The 27,918-nt window shown below is 50.7% G+C and overlaps 2 protein-coding genes across 5 annotated transcripts; one reads left to right on the top strand and one right to left on the bottom strand.

Moving 5' to 3' along the window:
• Positions 1-140: 140 nt before the first annotated feature.
• On the top strand, positions 141-10,273 carry BUD31 (BUD31 homolog). Its single transcript, XM_003998460.5, has 6 exons — positions 141-314; positions 1,518-1,652; positions 2,082-2,202; positions 7,734-7,856; positions 8,317-8,483; positions 10,028-10,273. The coding sequence occupies exons 3-6, from the start codon at positions 2,109-2,111 to the stop codon at positions 10,076-10,078; spliced, it is 435 nt and encodes a 144-aa protein (XP_003998509.1). The 5' UTR covers positions 141-314; positions 1,518-1,652; positions 2,082-2,108; the 3' UTR covers positions 10,079-10,273.
• On the bottom strand, positions 9,754-27,906 carry LOC101095706 (pentatricopeptide repeat-containing protein 1, mitochondrial). Of its 4 annotated transcripts, none has more exons than XM_006941945.5 (9): positions 27,764-27,906; positions 25,005-25,492; positions 22,614-22,754; positions 19,101-19,319; positions 17,222-17,323; positions 14,591-15,298; positions 13,430-13,546; positions 12,556-12,738; positions 9,754-10,884 (listed from the first exon to the last, which is right to left on the bottom strand). In XM_006941945.5, the coding sequence occupies exons 2-9, from the start codon at positions 25,467-25,469 to the stop codon at positions 10,702-10,704; spliced, it is 2,118 nt and encodes a 705-aa protein (XP_006942007.2). In that variant the 5' UTR covers positions 25,470-25,492; positions 27,764-27,906; the 3' UTR covers positions 9,754-10,701. The 4 variants fall into 4 exon arrangements, with proteins under 4 accessions (XP_006942007.2, XP_006942008.2, XP_011288712.2 ...); XM_006941946.5 differs by having other exon boundaries at positions 27,785-27,904; XM_011290410.4 differs by having other exon boundaries at positions 27,752-27,874.
• Positions 27,907-27,918: the final 12 nt, after the last annotated feature.

Raw genomic sequence — 27,918 nt, forward strand, 5'->3', positions numbered from 1 at the left:
CTTCAAGGAGGCCGGAGCACGAAGACTGTCCCGCGAGCCGCCTGAGTCCAGGCTCGCCCGCGCGCTGCCCAGGCAACAGCGCCCCCAGTCCCTCAGCCCCCGGGGAGACGCGTGAGCCTGCCGGTCTCCCCCCGGGAAGTGACGGCAAAAGGCAACAGCGGGCTGGAATTTATACAGGCGGAGCTGCAGACACCTAAAATGACGCAATCTCAGCGCGAGAAAGGGAGGGGATCCGCGAGGACCTCATCCTGGAGAGATTGCCTGGGAAGCGGAAGCCGTCGATAAAGAGGCGGCTGACGGCGATGGTGGTTCAGGTGAGTGCTTTTCCTGTGTTCTCTAGTACCTTGGTGACCGCTAAGGCCAGGAATCGGAGATCTGCACTGGCCCAGAGGTGGTGGGAGCGGTTGGCTTGGGACGGGTGCGGGCTTCTGGAGCGGGAGGTCAGAGTGAGTTCCCGAGAAGAGTCGACGCCTGGTTCGTTCTGCCCAGGGAATGGGTTTAGGGGTTCTCTTGCTTCTAGGTTCCCACTCCTCCCACTGTTTTCTCTCCCGAAAATGTTTTCTGTCTAAATGCTGTTTGTTCTTGTAAGCTCGGCCCAGATGTCCTCTCAATGAGCCTTTTGTACAGTCGCGACTGTAATGTTTTCCCTCCCTAGCTCCGAATGCCTTTCCACGCTCTTCTTACGAGCGCTACCACCTCTTATACCACCCGACACCCCTTGATCTAGTTGCTTCCTACCAGTTTTCTATTGTGGGTTGTCCTCTGACCTCCAGATGAGCCAGGGCTCTCGAATTTCCGTGGGTCATAGCAAATTGGTGTCCCGTATCTTTGTTCTTCCAGCCGGGCGCGCTTGGGCAGGGTCCAGATTCTGACTATCTCTAGCTTCAGAGCAGGGAAGATACGTCCAAAGACCACTGATTTGAGAGTCAGGAGCCCCCCCCCCCCCCCCCGCCATCCGAATCATACTTTGCCAGTTTTCATCTGTGTGACTCTGACTTTACCTGCAGAAGTTTCATTTCTCATCGGTAAGGTTGTTAGCGGAGGATTAAGGAAAGGAGGTTGGGGGGGGGGGGGAGTGGACATTGTAAACTGTCAGGCACCCCACAGAAGGGAGGGACCCATGAGTTTGGGGGATAGGAGTCTGCTATGCTGCACAGTAGGAGGTAATTAACCTGAATTTGCTTTGCCACCTAGAAATGCCTTGTGGCTTGAAAACTGTGGTTGTTTAGATTTGGACTGGCTAATTGTGTGGACTTTATATAACTTGCCTTTATGTAATACTTTGTTGGGTTTGAAGACTCTTTGGGGGTGCCTGGATGGCTCAGCTGGTAGAGTATATGGCTCAGGTCATGATCCCAGGGTCATGGGATGGAGCCTGTGTTGGGCTCCGTGCTGAGCTCCTACTTAAGATACTTTCTCCCTCTCTGCCCTGTTTGTGTGCTCTCTCTCTTAAAAAAACAAACAAATGAACAAAAACTCCTTGGCAATCAAGCTAATTCACTGCTCTCGTTTTACAGATAAGACTGAAGACCAGAAAGGGAATGTGACCTCCCCCAAAGTTACAGTAATTGGTAGAGCTGGACAAGAACTTGAGTTTGTAACTGAAGAGATCAGAGATCTTTCTGTTACACTCTTGGGAAGCAGACCCTGAGGTACTTTGACTTGACAGCATCTTTTTCCCTTTTAAACGCTCATTCCCTTGTCTCTCCCAACCATAGTCCTTCCCACACTATGTTGTAATTGCCTTGTCACTTTCTATCTCCTTGCTAGAATGTCACCTTCTCAACTATAGAAATTGTGTCTTACTCTTTGTTCTGTGTTCCCAATATCCACTACAGGGCCAGGCTCATAGGTGATGTTAATGATAACACCAAAAAGTCTATTAAACACATTTAATGTAGGCATGTTGCATATAACTACAGTTAAATCTTCACAATGGTCCTATAGGTAGATTATATTATCCCCATTTCACAGATGAAGAAACAGAGTAAGGGAAGTGAATGTGCACCAAAATGGTGGCTAGTGAAGGCCTTTGGGGATCTCAGGTTCAGAAACCAATCCATTTAATTTTCCTCCCCCAGATCTTTGCAAATTATCTTGTGGGAAACATGCCTAAAGTCAAAAGAAGCCGGAAAGCTCCCCCAGATGGTTGGGAGTTGATCGAGCCGACACTGGATGAATTAGATCAAAAGATGAGAGAAGGTGAGTGGGGGAGTTTGCGACTGGGTGAGGTGTGTCTAAGGGTCACAGGCTTAGATGACCCCCCAGGGGCCAGGCATAAATGCAAGTATCGGTGGGAAGAGACAGGCAGCGCCACTATGGCCTCCTGACACTGACGTGTTTTGTTTGCTTATTAACTCAGGAATGTTCTATGTCCTGGAAAATAGGATGGCACCAATGAAAAGGTCCTCAAAGCCATTTTGGGGCCAACTAGATATGAAAGCTTTAGAGAATAAAGATCGAATAGCAGACCTATAATTAGTTACTATTTTGGTTAGGTACATACTTAGAATTTTACAAAATATGTTTACTTGGAAAATCCTGTCCTTTTTCATTTTCACATTTTCTGAAACAGTTTTATTATTTTTCTTAATAAAAATATTGGGTCTTTGACACTGGTTTCATCATCACTTTATTTCTGCATTATACACTAGTTTTTTACAATGTACGTTCCCAAAAAATGTCGATGATCCTGAACTTTGTGAATCATGTAGTATGATTTTAGAAAATTTATCCGAAACCATGAGCCTTATATCTTATATGATCACAGTTTAACTACTTACTGAATTGCTTTTTAAAGTGGTCCTTTCTTTAAAGCTTTTTGGTAACTAACCCTTGTTATGAGGTCATACCTCCAACAATAATTATTAAATCATTGTTAAGTCACATTGCCTTTTTTCCCCAAAACTGATTGTATCAGATAACTTCTGTTAAATACCTAGAACTTCCAGTAATCAAGGTCATTTTTGGCTGAGAGATTTCTTCCCCAAACCGATCTCTATTCAAAATAAAGGAACCTGGAGAGCGCTATAATAGAAAAGATTTTGTGAGTCCTTGAAAATTGTCTCCAAAAGAAATATTCTCTTCCATTTTTGTTTAATCATATAGGCCATCAGCATTTCTTTGCTTTCCCATTTTTTGATAAACTCACAGGTGTAAGACCTGTTTCATGTTGTCCTTCCTTCCATTATGAAGAAAACAGTGGATGGCAGGTGGCACCAGACATGGCTTTAGTGTTGGGAACAATAGGAAACTCTGAGGATGTGGCAGACTGGACAGGGGCAGGAGCTGCTATTCACCCGAAGCCCATTTTACCTTGGGATCCAGGCTAAGTTTTGCCACATTTTCTGGGGGGGGGGGTTCCCCAAGAGAAGCCAGAAATCCAGCTGTTTTATGTGAACTGTTTTTTTTTTCTCCAGGTTTATTTTGAGAGAGCGAGAATGAGCGGGGGAGGGGCAGAGAGAGAATCCCAAGCAGGCTCTGTGTGAGAGCACAGAGCCTGATGCAGGGCTCGATCTCCTAAATCGTGAGATCATGACCTGAGCCGAGGCCAAGAGTCAGATGCTTGACCAGCTGAGCCACCCAGGTGCCCCCATGTGAACTCTTCTAATTTAAAATTCAAACTTAAAAAAACAAGATTCCGACTCTTGATTTTGGCTCAGGTCATGCTCCCAGGGTCATGGGATTGAGTCCCACGTTGGGTTCCATGCTATATGGAACCTGCTTAAGATTCTCTCTCCCCTGCTCACACTTTAGCAACAACAGCAACAAAAAACCGCAGGTATTTGTGAAAGGAGCCAAACAAAGCCTGCCTTCAGGCTGGCTGGGGCTGCTGGTTTCTCGTTTGTAGCCTCTAGCACAACTTTTGCCTGTGGTATCTGTGGCCACACTCCTAGACATGGGGGTCCCTTGTGTGGCTTTTGGCACAGAGGAGCCCAAAGCCAGTGGCATTACCAGGCCTGTCCTGATCTGAGGGCCACTTACAGGACAACTCACACTTACTGAAGCAGATGGAGAGTTCCCGTTTTCTCTTGTAGTTTGTCCCCAGTGTTTGCTAGCTTGACTCTTGACCTTGCCTGGCTCTTTATGTGTCTGTTAGGTCATACTCAAGTTTTTGTACAGCTGCTGTGGCCCTGGAGGTCCCCAAAGAGCCTGATTATAGCAACTGAGGGGCAGAGATGGGGGAAACTGTGTGGCAGGGGAGTTTGGTGGGTAACTCAGAAATAAAGGCACTATTTCTGTGGACTATAACCAGGACTTGTAAATAACTGCTTTTATAAGGACTTTAAACTAGTTGAAAATAAGCATAAACACTTGCATAATGAACCTTTAGCTAGATTTTTAAACAATAACATTTTAAAAGAATTGTTGCCAAGGTTTTGAAGTTAATGGGCAGTTGCTTTTGAAGTTTTTGGCATTAGCAAAGTGGCAGAAAGCTACATCTAGTTTGCGCCACGATGCCCCTACCCCCGGGCCTTTCTTCCTGCCCTATCCTCCTAGGGGCAGGACTCTGCATCAGCCACCAGAAACGGCGTTCCACTTTGTGTGTGGACCTGTACAAAACAACATCCAAGAATGTGCACGTGGTTTTGGGAAAATGGGTCCAAACGGGACTTTAAAAATGGGAGTGCTGCTATGATTAAAAGACTGAAAAATGACCAAAGCTCAGGGAGGGAGGCTCTGCTTCCAGCTGCAGCCTAGGCAGCAGCGTGCCCTTCCCTCAGTGGCTTATCCGGATGCATGGCTTTCCACACTCTGCCCAGGTGACCACATCTTCTCCAGCCGTGACTCAAAACTAGACTCTGTATACCAGCTGCCTATGGAGTGGCCCCATTTGGACATCTCAAACTTAACCATGTCCAGAACTGAACCATTCATCCACCCCAGAGCTGCTTCCGTTCTGAGGCCACAACCACGGACCCATCCTGGACTCTTCTCATTCTTTCTTCCTATCCAAGCATCTAAGACATCCAGATTCCTAAGAAGGGTGACAGGATGGAGGGAATGTTGTGAGACAGATGAACAAAGTACAACATGTGGATGTTGTTTGGACCTTAATTCAAACACATGCATTGTCAGCAGGTGTTTTTGAGGCAATGAGTGAAAACTGAACTGAGTATGGTTGCTAATAAGGAGGAATGGTTGGTTTTGTTGTGTGGGATATTAGCATTGTGGATCCTTTTTTAAAAGTCTTTAACATGTTAGAGATACATAGATATTTATGAATGTGACACTTGATGGTTTGAGATCACTTTAAAATACTTCAGTCTCCCACCCCCAGAAGTGGGGAGAACCAGATAAAATAAAAATAGCTGAATACTAGAAATGTTTGAAGCTGTGTGATAGGTCTTGGGGGTCCAATATGCTGTTTTGTGTACATTTTAAATTATCCATAGTGCAATGTTAGAAAATCCACAAGTCTAAATTTTGATTCCTTTTAAATTCCACCACATGGTCCAAGCTACTCTCACCTGGATTACTTCAGTAGCTTCCTACTTCTCTCCCTTCAGTCTTTTCTACAGAGCAGCCAGGGTGAGGGCTTCAAAGTGTTAAGTCAGATCACAGTCTGCTCAGGACCCTCCAGTGGTTCACTTCCCCATCAGAGCAAAACCAAAGTCCTGAGGCACCTGGGTGGTTCAGGCGGTTAAGCATCCGACTTTAGCTCAGGTCATGATCTTGCAGTTTGTGGGTTCCAGACCCACATCGGGCTCTGTGCTGACAGCTCAGAGCCTGGAGCCTGCTTTGGATTCTGTGTCTCCTTCCCTCTCTCTCTCTCTCTCTCTCTCTGCTCCTCCCCCACTTGCACTCTGTCTCAGTCTCTCAAAAATAAACAAAGTCCTTATGTGGCCTTCCAGGTCAAACACTGTCTCACTGCAGCCCCCTCCTTAGTTCCATCCCCTGTCTCTCTCCCTTATCCCCTGCCCACAACTGCTGTTCCTGGATCCCTAAGTAGTCCTGCCTCAGGGCCTTTGCATTGCTGTTTGCCTTATAAGCATGTTTGCCCTTCCCCTTTTTTATTTAAAACTATTTTTTGATGTTTGTGAGAGAGAGTGAGTGAGCATGAGTGGGGGAGGAGCAGAGAGGGAGACAGAGGATCCAAAGCAGGCTCCACACTATGAGCACAGAGCCTGTCATGGGGCTTGAACCCATGAACCATGAGATCAAAACCTGAGCTGAAATCAAGAGTTGGCTGCTTAACCGACTGAGCCACCCAATGCCCCACTCCCTCCTTTTAAATTGGGATCTAATTGATATAAAACATGCATGTTTTATATCATGCACATGATTTTAAATCATGCACATGCACATGATTTGATATGTGTATATGAAATGATTAACACGATGTGACATCCAGGCCTTACAAACGTACCATACAGTATTATAAATTATAGTTCCCATGCTATGCCTTACATCTCTAGGACCTGTCTTCTAACTGGAAGCTTGTACCTGTGACCCCCTTCACCAATTTTGCCCAGTCCCCAGCCCACCCCTTGTTTCTTAAGGTCTGTGATCAGATGTCCCTCTTGTGCCTTCTTTGATCACATGTATAAAGTGGCAGTCCCCCCTCTCCCCACTTGCCATCCCCTCTGTGTTCTCTCTGGCCTCTACCACTTAACCACCAGGTGCTGATCTGCTTCCCTCCTCGGAACGGGGCTCCAGACCTGCTCTGTCTGCCCCACTGCCTTGTCTTCAGCACTCGATCAGGGCCTCAGCTGCAGCAGGCACACAGTGTGCACTGCTCAGGCCTCAACACCTGCCTTTTGCTTGGATCACAGAATCCTGTTCGTGGAGCTGAGTTCTACATCCTAAGTCATAGAATGTCCCCAAAGTTGGAGAAATGGAGGCACATTTTTCTTGACCACTCCTCCCCTTTCTCCATTCTCTAAAAACTGAGTCAAGGTGATAAAGATCAACTTGGAGCTGCTAAGAGACAGAATTGCCACTTCAATCATGTTTAAATCATGTGGCTCATTTTTTATCTTTTTAAAAATAACAGCTCTATTGAGACAGAAGTCATATTCTGTAATACTTGCCCTTTTGAAGTGTTAAGGGTGTTCAGTATATTCAGAGTCAAGCAACCATTACCCCTCCAAAAGAAACCCTGCACCCTTTAGTAGTGCCTCCCCCGCCCCCCAGTCTGAGGCAACCACTAACCTACTTTGTGTCTCTGCAGATAGTCATCCAGTAGGTGGGCTTTGGGGATGAGGTTTTTTTCACTTGGCTTCATGTTTTCGGGGTTCATCCGTGTTGTAGTAACTCCATACTTGATTTCTTTTTACGGCCAAATGATATTCTGTCCTGTGGGTGGGTTATGTTTGGTGTATCCATTCATCAGTTGGTTGAGGCTGGGTTGTTTCTACTTTTGGCTATTGTGAATAATGCCGCCTAAACATTCATAGAGGAGTTTCGTGTGCATGTGTTTTCAGTTCTTTTGGGAATATACCTAGCAAGAGAACTGCTAGGGCACTTGGTAACTGTTTAGCTCCTGGAGGAAGTGCCAGACTTTTCCAGAGAGGCTAGGCTGTACCATGTTAACATTTCTGCCAGCAGCATATGATCCAATTTTTCCACATCAACACCTGTTACGGTCACTTTGATGACAGCAAACCTAGAGGGTATGAAGTAGGATTTATTCTTTATCCCTAGTTATTTAAAAAACAAAACAAAACATTGTGACCTGTGATTGAACGCTGCCTGCCACAACAAAACAAACACGCCCCTTTTTCTCCCAGCTGAAACAGAACCTCATGAGGGAAAGAGGAAAGTGGAATCTCTGTGGCCCATCTTCAGGATCCACCACCAGAAAACCCGCTATATTTTTGACCTCTTTTATAAGCGGAAAGCCATAAGCAGAGGTAATTAGTTAAATTCTCTTGGCCTGGACAACTTGAGTGGCTTTCACATTTATTTAATGTTGTTTTTTTTTTTTTTTAATTTTTTTTTTTCAACGTTTATTTATTTTTGGGACAGAGAGAGACAGAGCATGAACGGGGGAGGGGCAGAGAGAGAGGGAGACACAGAATCGGAAACAGGCTCCAGGCTCTGAGCCATCAGCCCAGAGCCTGACGCGGGGCTCGAACTCCCGGACCGCGAGATCGTGACCTGGCTGAAGTCGGACGCTTAACCGACTGCACCACCCAGGCGCCCCTTTAATGGTTCTTATTCATACAGCCTTAGCAAATGTCATTTGTCTTATCACTAAAAAAGGCGGGGAGGGGCCACTGTTGGCGAAATAGTCTTTTTAAGGAAGAGTGGTGATGGGTTGGGGCAGCTGTTATACCGTGGTCTGATGCCCTTTCCCCATTTTTTGGACAGAACTATATGAATATTGTATTAAAGAAGGCTACGCAGACAAAAACCTGATCGCAAAATGGAAAAAGCAGGGGTATGAGAATTTATGCTGCCTGCGGTGCATTCAGACACGGGACACCAATTTTGGGACGAATTGCATTTGCCGGGTCCCCAAAAGCAAGCTGGAAGTGGTAAGTGAGGTCTCCGCCCCTGTAACATCTGATGATCAAGTTGGAGGTTCCTTTTTCAGTTCAGAAGTGTGTCCTGGGTGACGCCAGGGGATTTTACACTGTTTTGTTGGGCTGGAATGTAGTCCTTATTGCTGGATGGCCTGCTGGCCATTCCCAAGAGAGGGAATCGCTCTCTCGGGGAACCCACACCCGGCAGTTTGGCAGCAATGGCGTGTTAGGTCTGGGGGGGTCAGTCTCAACTCCACCCTTGGGCAAGTTACTGAAGTCCTTCCTCATGTATGACCTGGGGGTGGGAAGGCTGAGTCAGGGAAGCACAGGCCAGTAAGCAGACATTCCTGTCCTTCCCCTCTGGGGCTCACTCTTCAGGTACCCTTTTTTCTAGGCCTCCTTTTCCTCAGAATTACACTGTATTTCTTCTGTCAGAACCTTGTTCTCTGGGGAGCTCCGGAATGATGCTGGGTGTGCAGTAGCTGAGCTCACAGCGTCAGCCTCTCTGAACTGGAGCTAGAGAAGGAGGCAGACAGTTACTGTGATGTTAGCCTTAGTGGCCTTTGAGTGCAGCACCCTTGGCTGCTCGTTGTGGGCCGAGCCGGGTGGTCAGACTGGACTGCTCACCTCCCAGTTGGCCGCCTGTCACACAGGTGCCTCATCACAGGGTCCCTCTATGCTGCGCACTAGTTACAGTTTACAGAGCTTTGACTCCAGGCACGGGGCTTTAGCTCAGCGGGTAGCTCTGTCTCCCTGAATCACCTGGAAGGCCAAAGGGCAGGGGGCATCGGAGAGGGCTGCCTCCCCAAGGGAAGAATCTGGGTGTGAATTTTCTGGTAGGGGTAGGAAGAGGTGGTGAAGTGGCAGAAGCCTCCCCTCTGAGAGCCCCAGGATTCTGTGGTGGCATTGGGTCTGGGGTGCTGCCCCAGCCCTGCAGCCAGGATAGAGCCTGCTTTAGCTTTAGTTGGGTTTCACCTTCTGATCTGGTTTGCTTAGGTAAGGGTCTTGCTCCTCCAAAACAGGAAAAAGGAAAATCAACACAAACCACTGCTCTAGGGCCTTCTGTTGGGCAAGCCCCCAGCCAGACATTGGGGCCCACCTGGTCCAGGGGCTAGGACTCTTCGGCTGCCATACAGATTCAGGTGTACATCCTCTTTCCCAGTGCCCCCACTAGAAAGTTCCCCAGCCCAGAGGCCCCTGGCACTGAGCCCCAAGTAGTACACAGACCCAACTTCCAACGTATTGAAGAGTGTGTCATGCTCACTTCATAGAATAACAAGAATTGCTCACAGATTTTTTTTTCCTTTTGTGGTGGGGGGATAAGCATGTACATAGAATTTGCATATATTAAGTGCACAGAAGTGTAGCTTCAGGGTCCACAGTAGCTGTTTCCATCCATCATGGAGGGCTTTCTGAAGAGTGTCCTGCAGACACTCTGAAGAGCGTCACGGTAGACCGTGAATGTCCCACCACCTTCTTGGTGGGAGGATTGCTGCGCGTGGGGGGAGGGGTGGCACGTGGTGGAAGTGCGGTGTCTCAGCTGTCCTCTGTTGCAGGGCCGGATCATCGAGTGCACGCACTGCGGCTGTCGGGGCTGCTCTGGCTGAGGCCCTCGGGCCCTGACCTCTCTTCACCCTGAACCTTGGACTTCGCAGGTTTCTGCCTGTCGCATCACACCCTCTCCTGGGAGCAGCTCTTCTCGCAGAGCGGTGCTCCAGGCCCGAGTGGGAGCATGGTCTCTACATGTTAAGGCTTTGGTGTTTATCAGCTGTGATTTGTAGAAATAAAACTTTTAAACCTTTTGGGCCCTGCATTTGTTCTTTCAGAGAGCCAGCCATCTGTAGAACCCAGTGGGTGAGCACCAGACCCCAGGGACCCGTCACCCTTGGGACTCAATCCTGACTCCACCTTGTAGGTGCTGTGTGACTCCGAGCCAGTTCACTTTCCCCATCGGTGATGGGGGCAAGGATGACCTGAGAGGGCGTGCCAAGGTCAGCCGGTCTGCTCTTGGACCTGCCATGGACTCGTCGGGCCCTGGGCCCAGTGTGTCCTCGTACCGATGCCTGCAGAGTGCTGCAGCGCTTCCTCTGGGCCCGACCATTCCCTTGCGCTGGAGGCCACTGGAACACATTTGTGGGTCAGCTATGGAAAGCATCCCGGGGCTCCCATGGAGCCCTGTAAACACCACGCACTCTGTTCCAGCTCTGCCGGAAGTCCCCGGGGCCTCCCTTCACCTGCCTCCAAGGCCTCTGTCCACGTCAGCCTCAGTGATGGCGTCTTGGTTCCCCTTGGGCTTGGTCCGGAACTTCTGCCACGGGTGGGGGGTTTCCTCTGCTGGCATCACTTTCAGCCACTGCTTGTAATAAGCTCGGAAGCCATCAATCTTCTCCAAGTAGGTGTTTTTCTCTTTGTACTACAAATGGAAACGCATGGGGTTCAGAGGAGCCATTAGTCATTGCAGGCTACCTGTAGCTAATCCCAAGCCATGGCAGCTGGCTCAGGCCTCAGGGAAGCTGTTCTTGCTCCTAGGTGGTTAAAGGGAGAGGGCAGAAGAGTTGTTCGGTCCCTGAGCAGCTTATGGAGAGAGACAAAGCTGCTGTGGGGTAGACCAGACTTCCTCTGCTAACACTCCTTCGAAATACGAGCTGCCGTGCCACACCAGGGACGTCACCCCAGCCCCCCAAGCTAGAATCCCCTAACTCTGCCTCCACAGCCTGAGTGCCTCTCTCCATTCTCAGCACTGCTGTAGTGGTCTCTGGAGAGACAGGCGGCAAAGGAGCAAACAGCATGAACCTGGCAGATCCCAAAGGAAAGCTGGCAGAGGAATATGTACAAAAAAAACCCAAAAAATGTCCATGTTGAAGACTGTTACCACATGATGACAAACAGTCTGATTTAAAAGATTCAACCATTTTAAATCTGTATGTATCTCATACAGCCTAAAAGTACATAAAACAAAAACCTGACCATCTCAAATGGAAATACATCACCGTCGTAAGGGAATACAAATGTGATTTGAATCCAATAAGCTTTGGGCCTGTGGTAGTCCGGTGACTTGACTGAACCTGAGAAGACCCCCGAGGGCCCTACACCACGGAGTAAAGAGACAGATCCACGAACTAGAAGATATTGCAACATGGAGCCAACAAAAGATTAGCATCCAAAATACATAACTCGGAAGAACCAATGAGAAGACTTAACCAACTGTCCAAATACTCCCTGCTGTGCCCTCTGCCAGGCACGCTCTCTACTGCCATCTCATGAATTCTTACTGGGCCTTCAAAATGGCATTCCAACATTGCACCTGCACGGCTGTCCCTGACCCCATGCCTTGCTGTGTCCCTGCCAACTCCCTACCCCCTGGGATTGTGCTCCTTCCTCCAGGCCACAGCTGCTCTGGAGCCACTCAACACAGAGTCTGGCTCCGTAGACCTAAAATCTGAGCCCCCTACCCCCACCCTGCCCCCGAGCCTGCTCTCTTCAGGACAACAGGGAAAGAAGTGGCCAGTACAAAGCAGATTCTTTCACTGCTGCTGCTGTCCCATTCACTTGACAAACAGACTGCATTAGGCACTGGGCAATGGGCAGGCCCCGGGGAGCCAGCAGAGCCAGGCAGTCTCCAGCTCCAGGGGCTTATGGTTTTGCAAAGGTGAAAGTCACGTGCACGTGTAATGACAGGTTGTGAAGCACGGCAAAAAGGAACAGTGCTGTACGTGATGGGAAGGGGCAGCAGTAGTGGGGCAGCTCTGAGAAAGAGTCATTGAAACTGAGGCGCACAGGATGAAGAGCCAGTTGTGGGAAAAACGGGGAGCCTATCAAGGCAGAGGGAATACAAAAACCCCAAGGCAGGAAAGAGGCCAGTAGGACTGACCGTGAATACAGGGAAGAGTAGCCTAAGATGAAATGAGCCACAGGGACGGAGACTCACGGGCTGCGTTTTGAAGAATTTGGAATTTCTCCTAAGGGAAGCCACTGACAGTTTAAAGCAACGGAATTCCACCGCTGAAAGGCCGGCCCTAGGGGTGAGGGGAGAGGCAGGGGTGGCTAAAGAGAAGACAGGTGAGTTGGAACTTGGTGCACACACCCGATCAAAGCTGGGTGGGTACTGGGCTGCAAACTCCAGTTGGCGGATGACCACCTCATTCACCGGCACTCTGTTCTGCCTCATGTCCTTTAGGATGTCAATGAGATAGGTGTAGTCCAGCCTCTTGAGGGCAGCGTCGATGAGGGTGCTGTAGATGTGGGTGTTGGGGGTCATCTGGGATTTCTGGAACATCACAGACATACAATCAGCAAGGAGATGGCCACTGTTGGGACAAAGCAGCCTACCGTGCGTGTCAGGCTAGGGGGCTTACCTTGCCGTTCAGGCCTGCTCTGCAGACCAGCAACCAGGGCAAGAGGGGCAGAACCCTGTGGCAACAATGGGCTGTCCTTCCCACTCCAGGAGGAAAGTGTGTGCCCCACAGGGCAGGCCCAGCCCACCCAGCTGAGGATCCTACCCTCTCAGCCCTGAAGAACTTGCTCAGAAATCAGTGGACTCGGGCAGTAAACCACGTGCAGACCACCTCTTTGGCTCTTGGCTGTAGGTTTACCGCAACCCCTGCCCCCAAAGTTCTGATAGATCCCTGCTCTGGTCATACCTTCTGTCCCTCCAGAACCGGCCTAGTCTCCCCACGACCTCCCTCAATCTCTCCCACCACAGCCACCTTGAAGACTGTCACACCCTCTGCTTTCAATGCCGGCTCCTGCAGCAACGGACCAGGGTCCACTTTCTCTCACATTGGGCCAATAACCATTATACACTTGAAGCTAGAGCATCCCCACTCCCCACCCCCATGCACACTGTTTATGCTGTCTGGGTGCAGAGGCCTGGGGGTTCAGGAGGGCTCAGGCCCTCTCTTCCCAAGTACCCCCCCACCCTGAATTCTCAGCACCTGGCCTGGCCAGGACCCACTCACCTTCATGTCTGCGAGTAGTCGCAGGCCGTCCCCCGGCCTGTGGCACCCAATGGCCAGGTTGCAGAACGTCTGCAGGTTGGGAAGGATCCCCCTCTTTGCCAGGAGTGGCAGCAGAGCCTGTGGGAACAGACATGGCACTTCTGTAAGCTGTAACCCACCGGGCCCAGCCAGAGCCTTCCCTGGTTGAAGCCCCAGTTGGGTGCTGTAGGCCTCGGGGGCACAGCAATGCTCGGGGGCCTCACAACCCCCTCTGCAGCCACGCTAGATGCTGCTCTCAGCCCAGCTCCCCAGAGTTCAGCTGCTCTGCAAGGACTACCCTGCCTTCTCCCCGAACGTGAATGGGAACATGAATCCCTTCACATTCCTGTCTCTGTTCCACTGTCGGTCATCCACCCTGGCCTTCGGCCTTCAGTGTCTAAGGCGGGAGACAGCGCCAACAACAGCGTGGGAAGTAACGGCCGAGGCTGCCCGGGCCAGGGGCTGCGGAAGAAGATGGCCTCGCAGCCTGCCTGGCTCAGGGAGGGGTTCTGTCATGTTTACCTTGTCTAGAAGGTGTGCTCTGCACTGAGGGCCTGAAGGCAGAGGCTGTGTCTCTTCACAAGACACAAGAGCCCACAAGAGCCCAGGTCAGTGCTCTGACAAAAGAGACGTGACAAAGACACATGGACAAAATCCCACAAGGACTCCCGTGTCCCCATCTGTGAAATGGGGAAGGCTTGTACCAGCACAGCCTTGTGGTGCAGCCAGTGAAGAGAGGAAAGGATGGGAAGCTTGTAGAACAGCATTTAACACAGAGGGCTAAATCAGTGTGTGTGTGTCAGGGGTTGTGGCTGAAGGGTGGGCACACTTGGGAGCCACCAGCCTCTTAGGCCACGTGTCCCATGTGCCCCTCAGCAGTGTGAGGATGTTTGATGTCTGCCTCCACCCACCTGGGAGCTCCTCAACGGGGATGGGGAGAGTGGCTGGCTGGTTCACCGTTCGACTGTCAGCTTTGCCCAAGCCCAGGCTCAGGCCCAGGCCCAGAACAGAGACCCCAGACAGTCTGGGGAACGGATGACACACCCTGCAGGGGAGCCAGGTCCTGCAGTCAGAAGGTCAGAGGAGGGAAGGGAAAGGAGGGACCGCAGCCTTGAACCTGGTGCCTGCCTCTGAGCCCCTCACCTTCGCCCCCTCCAGATCTCCAAGCTTGCTCTTCTTCCTCATCAGCGTGTTGAAGAACGTCACATCAGCCTCCACCTGGTGCATGTCCAGGACGGTCAGCAGTGAGGACTCCGCGGGACTCCCGGGCTCCACCACCTCAGCAAGCAGTGTGAGGGTTTTGATGTTGGGTTGGAGCCCGTGCTCTGCCATCTTGCCCAGGAAGCCCTCCAGGCCCCCCATCAAGGCTAGCCGGTCAGCCGGGGTGGTCACAGTCCCAAAGGAGACCACAGCTGGGGAGACTGCTCCCAAGGTCAGGAGGTTGGTCTCCGGCCCCCGGGGAGAAGGGTCTGGGGCCAAAGAAGTGAGGGCCACCATGTGGTCAGGCTCTGTCTTGGTTTCCACCTCGGGCTGGGCCTTGCTGGGGCCTCTGGCTTCCTGAGGCTCCAGAGGGCCCTCAAGCACCTGAGAAGGTTCCAGAAACAGCTGCCTCTCCAGGGCCTCCACGTCCAGCCTGACTGACATGCCGTCGTCCCCCCGGGCCTGGGCTCTCCTCCTTGCCCGAAACCCATCTACCAGGGGCTGGAGCAAGACTGTCTCCTCCCTGGGCCTCAGGAGCAGTGCCGAGGCCACCTCCGGGTCCCCCAGGCCGCAGTCTCGAGCTGCCCCCAGGAGCAGGTTGTAGCCATGCTGGCTTGGCTGCAGCCCCAGACTCAGCATCTGCCTCCACACCTACTGGGGAGAGACAAGCTTGGCCCTGTGCTCCCTCTCAGAAAAGCCCTCGGCAGAAACGGCACAGGGAGTCAACAACCATTCGGTAAATGCAAAGGGCACAGGAAGGAGCTGGACAGTATCTAATCCAACGCCAGGTTCTAGACAACTGAGAATCCTGAGAATCTGAGGACTCTCTGGAGGACCCCTGTCCTCCCTCTAGTTTACCCCAAAACTGTTCTCACAATTTCATCTCTCTGTCCTCTCCCAAGGCCCCTGTACTGGGAACAGACTTTGCCCTGGGTCTCTGCCTGCCTTCTCTGTACTCCTCTGGGGAGGGACGATCAGAGAGGCTAGGTTCCGGAAGAGTCTAGAATGACTTAAGAACTGGATTTAGTTGTACTTCCTGGGTGCTCACTGTGTGCCCTGCCCCGTGCAGCCTTCTCACACTTCCTGGAGAGCAGGCACAGTGGAAGGGGACTCAACCAGGAAGAGTGCCTCACAAGCTGGCAGCCCTGTTTCCTCTTGAGATCATTTTTATCCCACAGCACAGTGCCTTGCACACTCAAGTGTGTTTTCCACAGAGGACTGCCCTGATCATGTCTGGGTCAGTCTGACACCAAAACCACGCCATTTCTAAGATGCCATGAGATGCCACACAGGGCTCACTGGTCTCACTGCCTTTGTGGGATCAAAAGAAGGCCACCTTCAGTGGGATGACAGCTCACATCCGGCTTCCTATCCTTGTCAGGGTAAGTGTGCAGACAAGGTAAGGGCTGGTCAGGCCCAGGTGGGTGCAGCTTGCAAGACATCTGCTGCCCATCAGATAGGGATTTAAGAAGGGCAAGGATCTCAGCAGGCACCCCCATGGGAAACGCTGACAGAACTGAGGTTTAGTGGGGGCTTGGGCTCTAAGAGTCAGACGGATGTGGGTTCAATTCCCAGCTCTGCTTCGTAGCTCTGGGACCTTCAGCAAGTTTCTTAACCTCTGTGAGCCTCAGCTTCTTTGTCTGTAAAACAGGGCTATTGGTGCCTAGCTTGAGCAGTTTAATAGGTGCAAAACACAAACCAGCTATTAGCGTTACAAACTACCTCTAACTAGAACAGATCTAGAACAAGGAAAGGGAGGAACAAGATCTTGGCTGATTTTCACTATAAAGCTACTGCTTCCAGGGAGTCTGCAGAGGGAAGGCGAGCTTTTGGTCAGGGCTGTCCCAGGGGACACATGGGCTCACACTCCATGTGGATCAGCCACCTGGGGATCTTGTTGAAATGCTGATCTAGGCGCAGTAGGCCCAGGTGGGGCTGAGACCCTACTTCTCTGGCAAACTCCCAGGTGAAGCTAAGCTGCCAGTCTGTGGGCCCCGCCTTAAGTGGGAGGGCTCTAGGTGAGCTCTGGGTCCTCCCCACCTGTGAGAAGCTACGAAAGCAGCTGTGGTACCATTCCTAATACCACCATCCCACTTCATTGGGGGGGGTTCTCTCGGGGGACCTGAGGTGGAATCAGAGCAGTGTGTCTCAACTTCGATGTCCACGAGAATCTCTTAGGATTAAATGTAGACCCCTGGGTCCCACCTGCAGAGATGCTGAGTGGGGGCCTGAGGGAGGTGGGCTGAACAAGCACTCTGGGTAAGTGTGCTATGGGCATTCAGAGACCGTGAGCATAGCCGATCTGAGCTAGCTGCACAGAGGGCCACTCGGTAGAGTGGGAGAGGACTGGCTATGCCCTCACTTGGGGGTCAGCCATGCTGCGTCTGAGGGCCTCCTCTCCCTGCCATCTGTAAAACGGTGGGAAGCCATGTGCTTTGCAGAGGCCAAAATACCACAAATATAAAAACACCCAGCACAGGGCCGTCACAGCCACTCAAATGCACGCATCACCATCTGCACCTGACACAGGTGCACAGGGGGAGAGGTAGGAAGGCAGAGCTGGGAGGGACAGACCTGCAGGGCATATCGAAAACCCATCTTCTTGTCCTGGATGCAGCCCATGAGCAGCAAGCTGAAGGTCCTCTCGGTGACTGCATGCCCTTTCTGGACAATTTCCTGGGGGAGGGAACAGAGGTCACACTGAGAACCTGTGGCAGAGCCCAGTCCTGGGCCCGACGGGGCTGACTCAGGGCAGACACTCCTAGCACACCCCAGGCTGTGCATCCTGAAGAGGTGGGACCTGAATCTGGCTCTAGAGTGGCTCAGAACAAGCTCCTGAGCACAGCGATCCAGCTGCTGCCTGCACTCCGTCCTCCTCTCCTTCCAGGCTGCTCTTCCTGGCCGAAGCGATCACTTTTGTGCAGCCCCTTGGCAAAGACCATCCCCGCAGCCACTTCTAGCCCCTGTGCTTGAGGCACTGGAACTGCACAGAACTGGCTTTAGGTCCCAGCTTCGCCATAGGCCAGCTGTGAGCGTGGGAAAGGCATTAAGCTCCCTGGCCTCAGCTTCCTCATCTGTAGAGTGGGGTCACAGGTAGGACGTGCCTTAGAGGACTTTTGGAACAACCCTACCAAAAGGTGTGGGGCCTGCACATGGTACGCGCTCATGGCGCTGGCCTCTCCCGGGCCTGTCGGGGTTGGCCAGACTTCTTGAAATTTCTTCCACCACTCAGCACCTCAGAGTCTCCTTAAGCCTGTCTTCCTCTGCCCCTCTTGTGAGCATGGGTGTTCCCACCCTTCCGGTCTGCTGCCGCTCTCCCGTCTCCCCCTCAGTCACCAACTCTTCCATCTCAGTGAGCTTCTAGTTTGTGCTCCCTCTTCCTGGACAATCACTGCTCTTTCTGAACTGGGCCCTCTCCCCCATCAGCCAGAGTGACCTGCATAAAATACCAATGCCATCTCTGGACAGGTCAGAGGCCTATCAGCCACACCGCCCTCTTCTGGAAGCTTCAGCCACCAGCCTCTCACACAGCACCCTTTAGAGGGATTTGTCACTCAGGGAGGTCTCCAGACTTGAGACCCCATGATCCTGCCTCTCCCACAGGCCAGGCCGGCTCAAGGCAGCCAACCCAGGGACTGGTCAAAGGCTGTCCCACACCACATGGTACTTAGACACTCCATCGGGTCCTGGCTCCTGCAGTGCGCAGGTGGGACCTCACTGGAGTAGTGAGGAAAAGCATCGGTCAGCCATGGGAAGAGTGAGACAGAACTTAAAAGTAGAGAGCAGGCCGGCCCTGAGGGAAGACAAGGCTGCCAAGGGTGTGTCCAGTTCTCCTGAGGTTTGGTCGTAGGCACCTAGAGCCTTCCCTCCTTCCCATGAGCCTTTGTCTGGGTGTTAACTCATGTTGATCTCCCTTCACAACCTGAGAGTGCAGAACCACCGCCCTGCTCTCGGTCCTCCCTGCTTAAACCTCCCTCACTGTCTCCTTCTCCAGAACTGGAGATAAAAACCCTGCAGTTGGGGAATAAAAGAGGCTGCAGGCCAAAGCCCTGAGGCATTCGGGCCCCTGCTCAGCACTCCCATGAGCCCACTCACCTGCTCCCCTCAAACCTGGCACACTGACCTCCCAGACTCCGCCCTCCCAGAAACCAGGATTTTTCATCCCACTGCTGTCTCTAGGCAGGAGGCCTGCCCTGCTGGGCACTGACTTGCCCTCAGCGCTATGAAGCCCCGCCCTCCTCTGCAGCACCACCGAGTCCCGCACAGGGAGACACAGCACACAGCGGCACACACAACCTGCCTGCACAGGGGAGGGGCCTCTTTATGTGTCCCACGAGGCCTCTGAGTTGTGAAGCCACGCCTGACCCCTGCACGAAGGACGCAGCCACAACCTCACACCTGCCACGTGAGACTGGCCCCAAGCGGGGGATGAGGAAGGAAGAGACACCCTCACCTTGAACACATCGAGGCACATCCTGAGGTCTGCGCACATGGCGGCCATCTTCAGCAGTGCATGGTATGTTTTCAAGTTGAGCTGGAAGTTTCTGGCCTGGAGCTGCTGCCGGAGCTTCAGGGCACTCTGCAGAGCAGAGTCCTTCCAGGGGGACTCAGCGCAGACGTTGAACAGGGCCGTATATGTGGCATCTGAGGGCTCCAGGTCCCGCTTTTTCATCTGCATTGATGGGAAGAAACTTGGAAGTGGCTCTGGGGTCAGCTGGACACACAGGTGACAAGCTGCCCTGAGAGGAAGCTAGAGAGGACTCTGTTCCTCCATTAAACAGGCCCCCAGCAGGGCCTGCGCTAAGGTGGAGCTGAGCAATATGCCAGGGCCTACTTCTCCAAAACCCTGACTCAGCCAGAGGGACTCTGAAAGCTAACCCTGCACTCCAGATGCACCAAAGTCACCCTCCCCATGGCCATCAGCCCACTCTGGGCCTGAGATGCTTTTAGCAGGATCCTCCAGATGCTCCCACCCACGGGCCGACGAGGTCACCTTGACTGTGAAGATCCATGGGGTGGATGTGGTCTGGGGAAAGGTAGGAGGGAACAATCAAACCCCTGCTCCCACATTTCCTAACTGAGTGGTCACGGGCAAGCTAGCTCCTCACTGGAAAAATGGGGGTGATACCATCATCTTGAAAGGCTGTTGCAAGAGCCAGGTAGGAGAGTGGCCCCCACACTAGCAGCACATCTCAGGATCCCCCACCCTGCAGAGTCACACACCCAGGAGTGAGGCTGACGCTGTGCTTATGAAGCCCTCCAGGTGACTGAGCAAGCTCGAGTTTGAGAAGCTCCTGGTAAAGCCAAGTGCTATTTCCCAGACGAAGGCCACCTGACTGAGGGCAGGTGACAAGCTGCTTGCAGAGGAGTGTAAAGAAACTTCTTTTTAGAGTCAGGCCGTTTGGGGCTCAAATCCCAGCTCCAGTGCTCTCAAGCAGGGTAACTCTGGACATAGCACTTTATCTCCCAGGGCCTCCGTTTCCTCCTCTGAAAAATGAGGATGGTGATCCTGACTTTGAGGACGGATGATGCGTGCTCTGTGTGGACTCACATATACAACAGACGTGTATGAGGACTTCCTACAGGCCAGGCACTGGCCACCAGTGGTTACCAGGACAGACACAGCTTGTATTCATTGAGCTCATGCTCTAGACAGGAAGAATCATACCAGACAAATAAGTAACCAACAACAGTAGTAGCAGCTATGAAGGACACCCACAGAAAAATGGAAAAGGAAAACCAGTACAGGTGGGGAGACCTGGCAAACACTACTTTCACCAAGTGACCAAGAAGGTAATGTCATTTGTGATAGGTCCCGTGACACGAAGTGAAGAGGGCACTTCACCTCTGTGATATTCTTTCCCCAAGCCATAACCCCAACCTCATCACAAGAAAGTACAAATTGATCAAAAAACTAAAAATTGAACTACCCTACGACCCAGCAATTGCACTACTAGGTATTTATCCAAGGGATACAGGTGTGCTATTTCGAAGGGACACATGTACCCCCATGTTTATAGCAGCACTATCAACAATAGCCAAAGGATGGAAAGAGCCCAAATGTCCATTGATGGATGAATGAATAAGATGTGGCATATATATCCAATGGAGTATTATTCGGCAATCAAAGAGAATGAAATCTTGGGGCGCCTGGGTGGCGCAGTCGGTTAAGCGTCCGACTTCAGCCAGGTCACGATCTCGCGGTCCGTGAGTTTGAGCCCCGCGTCAGGCTCTGGGCTGATGGCTCAGAGCCTGGAGCCTGTTTCTGATTCTGTGTCTCCCTCTCTCTCTGCCCCTCCCCCATTCATGCTCTGTCTCTCTCTGTCCCAAAAATAAACGTTGAAAAAAAATTTTTTTTAAAAAGAGAATGAAATCTTGCCATTTGCAACTACATGGATGGAACTGGAGGGTATTATGCTAAGTGAAATAAGTCAGAGAAAGACAAATACCACATGACTTCACTCGTGTGAGGACGTTAAGAGACAAAACAGATGAACATAAGGGAAGGGAAACAAAAATAATATAAAAACAGGGAGGGGGACAAAACATAAGAGACTCATAAATATGGAGAACTGAGAGTTACTGGAGGGGTTGTGGGAGGGGGGATGGGCTAAATGGGTAAGGGGCATTAAGGAATCTACTCCTGAAATCATTGTTGCACTATATGCTAACTAATTTGGATGCAAATTTTAAAAAATAAAAAATAAAATTTAAATTAAAAAAAAAGTACAAAGAGACATTCTATAAAATCCTTGACCAGCACTCCCTAAATCTGTCAATGTCACAGGGGGAAAAAAAAAGGAAACTCAAAAAAAATAATAATAATCACAAAATGGAGAAGCCAGTATGAGAACCCAGACTGGATACAGGAATAGAAAGAGGATATCAGTGGAAAAAGTGGTGAGATCCAAGTAAAGTCTGGAGTTCGGTTAACAGTAATGTGCCAGTGGTGGTTTCTTAGTTTTGACAAATGTACCTTCACTATGTAAGATGTTAATATGGGGATTAGCTAGGTGAGAGGTATTTGGGAACACATATCTTTGTAGCTTTTTTATAAATCTAAACTTATTCCAAAATAAAAAGTTTATTGGGGAAAAAAAGCAGCAAATTGATAGAGAATAAAAAGAATGAACTGATCTTCTCCGAGGTGACATGTGCCAATTCCCTTAAGGATCCCCCAAGTGTAAGGAAGTGCCTGCTACTGGACTGTTTACCAAGAACCACAATAAATACCCTCTGGCCCCACCTGCCCCTCACTTACCACCTGAATGCTCTTTGCTGGCTAGCTGATCATGTCTTTCTACACCATGGTATTTAATTAGGTTTTTTAGAGGACATGTTACTTTATTATTTGTAACCACAACTCTTCCCCCCTGCTTCCAGCCAGGGATGATCAGGCCTACAGTAAGAGCATCCCAAATGACCAGCCGAGGGCTCCCAACAAGTCCTGCTGAGAGAAAGGATGCTCCCAGCTTCTGGCTCCAAGAGAGGATGGGGTCTCTTATACTGGAGTCTACTATCCTCTTTGGCAAAGCTCTCTCCTGACTCACAAAAGAAACAGCTTCCTGGCTCTGCGAGTGATAAATACAACACAAGAAGTGGATGAATATAAAGTAAAATCATCTTCCAAGAGAAGTAAAAGCCCTTTTTTTTCTGAAAGAAGGGTGTGCATGTGCATAGAGCGTGGGGGGTAAGGAGGAGAAACAAACTGGGGGTGGGTAGCAGTGGAAAAGGAAGAGGTCGGGTGGCGCCTGCCCTGGTCGGAGGACTTACAAATTCATGTAATCTTCCAAGACCACCTCCAATTTACAGATGATGAAACAGAGGCTGGGAAGGTTAAACGGTCTGACCAGGGTAATGCACCAGCAGGTGACATCTCATGATATGCACCCAGCTCCTTTTGACTCTAAAGCCCATGCTCTTTGGAGTATTACCCCTCTGGCCCCGTGCCCCAGCCCCCACTCACATCATTGTAGAGCCTGAAGGCCTTCTTCAGGTATCCGGCTCGCCCGCAGCCCCCGATCAGCACCGTGTAGTTGCATTCGAGGGGCTGGAGTCGCTCCTCCTTCAGCATCTGCCTCTCAAACAGCTCCAGGGCCTCTGCCAGCTGGGGGGGGGGGGGGACATGGAAGAGGGCTCAGGTCAGCCTCAGAGACCCTCAGCAAAAGGGAAGGAGACTGAGACTGAGGGACCCTCCCAGGCGTGCCCGGGAGCCACACATCCGCCCTGGGCCTCTGCCACCAGCTTCTTGGTTCCTGTGCTCTGCAACAAGGGAGCTTCGTGGTGGCCAGGAAGAAAAGCCCCCTAAACTCCCACCACCTACAAAAGCTCTCAGCCCCCTTGCCATGCCTGCCTTCCCTCCAGCCAGATATTAAAGTCCTCAAAGGCAGGGCCATGTCTTTGCCTGTCTGTGGGCCTAGAGTGGAGCCAGGGCCTCATCCTCAGTAAGTCCTCAGAAAATATTAATTCTACAGATCCTGGAATCTGCCCTCCCCCTCCTTCCTTGGTGACCCCATCTGTAGTGCCAGCCCCCTGGGTCTAAGCTGGATGGGAGACTGGGTTCTGGCCAGTTTGGTAGGTACACTCAGGGCCACTGTGCTGCACAATCACAGGGGGCCATTCACAGCAGCAGCCTCCTGAGATGGCACAAGACAGCAGCCCTGAATGACTAGCTTCCTCTGGCTGCAAATCCCCTTGGCCCATAGTCGTCTCTACCCCGTCCCTACTCCTATACCACCCCCTTTAAATCCTCAATTCACTCCTTCACAACTTAATTATTTTCTTCGTCCATCGGTTCAGCCAGTAATTACTGAATCCTACTATGTACCAGGCAAAGTCTATTCGCTGGGATACAGCTATGAACAAGAGGGAGATCCCTCATGGAACACATCTTCTAGTGTGGAAAGAGACACCAAATGAGATAACTAAGAAAAATATACACTGTGTCAAATGGTGACAGGTTTTAAAACAAAAATAAAGCAAGCAGTGCCAAAAGAAGGGTATGGGAGATTCAGTTTTAGATGTGACAGCCAAGCAGGGCCTCAACCAGATGACAGAACAGCGATCTGAAGGAGGCGAGGGAAGGAACCATGCAGCTATCTGAGAAAACAGCCAGTGCAAAAGGCTTGAGGCAGGAGTCTCCCTGGGAGCTGGAGAAGCAGAGAGGAGGCCAGAATGGCTGTGGCACAGTGAGGGAGGGGGAGATGAGTGGAAAGCTAAGGAGGGTGGAAGGCAGATCTTGCAGCCTTCATAAGCTATTGTGAGGCTTTGACTTCTCTGTTTCTCAACTTTTCGTTATGGAGAGGTTCAAACAGGGGTGCCTGGGTGGTTCAGTTTGTTAAGCGTCTGACTTGTGATTTCGGCTCAGGTCGTGATCTTGCAGTAAGTGAGATCAAACCCCGCGTCAGGCTCTGTACTGACAGTACGGAGCCTGCTTGGGAGTCTCCCTCTCCCTCTCTCTGCCCCTCCTTTGCTCACTCTCTCTCTCTCTCTCAAGATAAATAAACGTTAAAAAAAAAAGAAAAGAAAGAAAAGTTCAAATGCACAAAAAAGAGAATAGAACTACGATGATGAATGTTCAACCAATCTTGTTTCACCATACCCTGTTCCCGCCCCTTCCAAACTGAATTTTTTAAAGCAAATTCCAGACATTGCACCATTTCACTCCCCAAATCTTCAACACACCCCTAAGAGATTTTTAAACATAAATGCAATGTCTTTATCAATACTTAATAAAATGAACATCAATGTCATTGAACACATTGAGAGTCCTGGAAAGAAAAATAACAATCTTCTTTCTGCTTTAATAGGATGGCTCTCTGCTGCAAGCAGATGTGGGAGAAAGAGGTGGTGTGAGCAGCAGGGAGCCCAGTGATGAGGGTTTTGATAGCTGAGGGGCTGAGGTTAAGGCTAGAGGTAGCCCTGAGGGAAGTGTTAGGACTGGAAACATCTTGAACCTGGAGCTGGTGAGAGAAAGAGAAGAGTTGGGGATGGCCTGAAGGCATCTGGCCTGAGAGGCATCGCCATTTAGTGAGATGAAGACAGTGCAGGGAAAACAAGGCTGTGAACAAAACCTTCAGATGAATGTGAGTAAGTGTAAGGGAGATGGTGAGGTAGCTGGATATGCAGATTGGGAAGGATGGGCTGAGGATACCAACATGAGAACTGTAACAAGGAGGGGGACCCTGACAGCCAGGGGGTTGGTGGGTCACCTAGTGCAGCACCCAGGGTGAGTGAGGACAGAGAAGAGCCCTGAGCATTCAAATATTTAGAGATAGGGAAGGTAAGGTGGCCCTTTAAGAATACTGAACTACCAAGAAGTAGACCCAGGAGCAGCAGAATCCAAAGGTTCCCTCACCTTTCCTTCTTTGATCAGGTGTTTGCACCGGAAGAAGTACCAGTAAGGGGTGTTTTTCCGGCCCCGCCATGGCTTTGGCTCCAGGTCCCTCTCCTCATCTTCGTCAACACTCTGTTCCCTGAGCCGTAGGTTATACAACTGGGCTGTCGATTTTTGGAACATTCTCCTTGAGGAATATTTGTTGGAGAGGGTCCCAAAGCTCTCTTCCTCTTCCTCCTGAGTGGCCATGGGGCCGGGCTGGCTCAGGTCAGAGCTGATGCTGCTCCTTTTCTTCTGGTTCCCCTGGCCAAGGGGCAGTTGAGAGGGGGAGCTGCTGCAGGCTTGTGTCAGCCCCGCAGCCCTCAGCCATTTAGGCCCCTCCCTGCCTCCTGCCCATTTGGCTCTGAGAGGGTCAAGGTGCTGAAGGGCATACAATCCCACTGGGCGAGGGCCGGAGAAGAGCCGGGCGAATCTCACAAGGTCCATCTCTGGCTTTTCCCTTCTAGGGCCTGGCAAGGTCAGAAAAAGAATGAAGTTTAACTGGTCTTGTAGTCACAAAAGGCAGAAAGAGGACACAGAAGTGAGTACAAGCACAAGCTCTGAGATTAGAAAGCCCAGGTTCAGATTTCAGTTTTGCCAAACCATCATCCACCAGTCTCCCAGCACTGGCTGCTCTGGTCTCAGTCTCCTCCCCTGTAAACTGGGGTCAACTACAGCACTGTAGCAATGATCAAATGAGGCTTCGGATACATGGCCCGCAGCATGGTGGTGGCATAGTAAACACCCGACAGACATAAGCTATTGATATTATCAAGCCATGATTTAAGAGATCGGGGACTGAAGTTAGAGCTGAGTTTGAGTCCTGTGGGACTAGGCCCATTACTTGACCTTCCTGTGCCTAGATATCGTCAGTTGCAAGATGCAGATAATCTGAGGTGCCTAGGTGGTTCAGTCAGTTAAGCGTCCAACCTTAGCTCAGGTCATGATCTCGCGGTTCGTGAGTTCAAACCCGGCATCTGCTCTGTGCTGACAGCTTGGAGCCTGGAGGCTGCTTAGGATTCTCTGTCTCCCTCTCTCTGCCCTCCCCCACTCACGCTCTCTCTCTCATAAATAAATAAACATTAACAAAATAAAAAAATTTAAAAAGTGAGGATAATCCTACCGACCTCACCACGAGGGTAAAGATTAAATGAGGTATTTTTAGCACATTTCATTTAATAGAAATTTTAGAAATCGTAGCTATTATAATGTACTATTAGGAAAAATTTGTCAGCATTCTGGGCCTCTGCACAGGGAAGTTAATTCAAACGTGTCTTTTCTGCAAAATCTGTGGGTAAATGGACTAGGGGTGTGTTGTCCAATATAGTGGCCACTGGCCACACGTGGCTACTGAACACTTAAAACATGCCTAGTCTCAATGAAGATGTGCTTTAAGTACAAATTACACACCAGATTTCAAAGACTGTGTCCAAAAAAAAAAAAAAAAAAGGTAAAATATATACACGATAATCTTTTGACATGACATTTTGAAATAATTTTGGACATACTGGGCTAAAGAAAATTAACATGAGTTTCCCAATTTTTAAACTTTATAATAACACGAGTACTTGAAAATTTTAAATCACGTATGTGCTCGCACTGTATTTCTATTGGACAGCTAGACATCCTGGTCTGCATACTTGAAACTCTTTAATAAAAAAAAAACACCAGAATAGCCAGCCTGAAAATATTTTAGGATCTAGTTATATTAGAAGGTCACAGTTGGTAAGACTGCAGAAGTGACTGCAGATTGAACAGACTAGTAACTGAGGCTCTGGAAGGGGAGCAACTGGCTGGGGGGTCCTGCTGCAGTACAGTGGAATATCAAGGTAAGACCGGCCAGCTGTGGAACTGGGCTGACTTCCAACCCAGGTCCGAGTAAGATATTGGACAGCCTCTTTTGACCACCATCCTAGTGACATTAGCACAAAGGGCCTTTTCCACGTTGGATGAGGCCTGCAACTCTAACAGAAATATAACGTGAGCACATATATAATTTAAAAATTTCAGGTAGCCATATTAAAGTGCTTATATGCATTAAATGAAACACATAGCACTGCAAGAAAAAAAAAAACCCAATGATATCAAAATAGGTATCAAAACGTTTTGAAAACAAACTCATGCTACATTAGTTTATACGCTGCTTTTGCAACACACTGAATACCAAGATTCTGTCATCCTGTCAAAGCAGTGATGGGCGTAAATGATAGCTTGTAAGTAGTTGCAGATACTCTATGTCCAACCATCATTTACCCTCCTCCCCACTGGAAATCACGACTTAGTTTAGGGCACTGCTAACGTTACTCCGTCACGGAAGGAAATGCTCATTTCACACAGAGAAAATTAAAGGTGTAATTTTCTTCCTCCCCAAGTTCATTAACCTGCCCAAGCTAATAATCCCTGATTTAGGGACGCGCTGCCGCTGGCCACTCTGGGGGATCCGCCCCTCGGCAGACGCTCCCAGGGGCCCTTTGGCCAGTCCGACCACTCCACACCGGCCTTTAGAGCCTCGGTCGTCTCACTAGACGTCCCCCACTCCGACCCCGGCGGTGACACTCGCGGCCCCTGTCCTGTCCCGGCCCAAGTACTGGGCTCCAGGAAAGGTCAAGTGGGCTCCCACTCGAAAAGTCTGGCCCAGAGAACGCAGCCCGGACTTCCAGCCCCGCGTCACCCCCAGTGTGGCCCCGCGTCACCCCGCCGCGTCTCCCCCACTCGCGTGCCCGCCTCACAGCGCCGCGCACCAGGCCCTCCTTCCCGGCCACCTTCCCGTAGGCACGCGTCTCCGCCGACTTCGCGCAGGCTCAGTCCGCTACGCGAACTCCCCACCCGGTGCGCGCGGATGCAGGTTATCCGGTGCAGCGAGGCGAGGCAGGAGATCGGCGGGCAGCTAGTCGGG

Source organism: Felis catus, chromosome E3 (assembly GCF_018350175.1).
Source record: "Felis catus isolate Fca126 chromosome E3, F.catus_Fca126_mat1.0, whole genome shotgun sequence".
NCBI lineage: Eukaryota > Metazoa > Chordata > Mammalia > Carnivora > Felidae > Felis > Felis catus.

Excerpts from the sequence above, each read along its gene's own strand:
- LOC101095706 (XM_006941945.5), bottom strand. The coding sequence starts at position 25,469 with ATGGACCTTGTGAGATTCGCCCGGCTCTTCTCCGGCCCTCGCCCAGTG. Across the intron at positions 19,320-22,613 it reads CCTTCAGGCTCTACAATGAT|ATGAAAAAGCGGGACCTGGA; the intron begins GTGAGTGGGGGC and ends CCATCAATGCAG. Across the intron at positions 10,885-12,555 it reads ACCCACCCAGCTTTGATCGG|TACAAAGAGAAAAACACCTA; the intron begins GTGTGTGCACCA and ends TTCCATTTGTAG.
- BUD31 (XM_003998460.5), top strand. The coding sequence starts at position 2,109 with ATGCCTAAAGTCAAAAGAAGCCGGAAAGCTCCCCCAGATGGTTGGGAG. Across the intron at positions 2,203-7,733 it reads AGATCAAAAGATGAGAGAAG|CTGAAACAGAACCTCATGAG; the intron begins GTGAGTGGGGGA and ends TTTTTCTCCCAG. Across the intron at positions 8,484-10,027 it reads CCAAAAGCAAGCTGGAAGTG|GGCCGGATCATCGAGTGCAC; the intron begins GTAAGTGAGGTC and ends CCTCTGTTGCAG.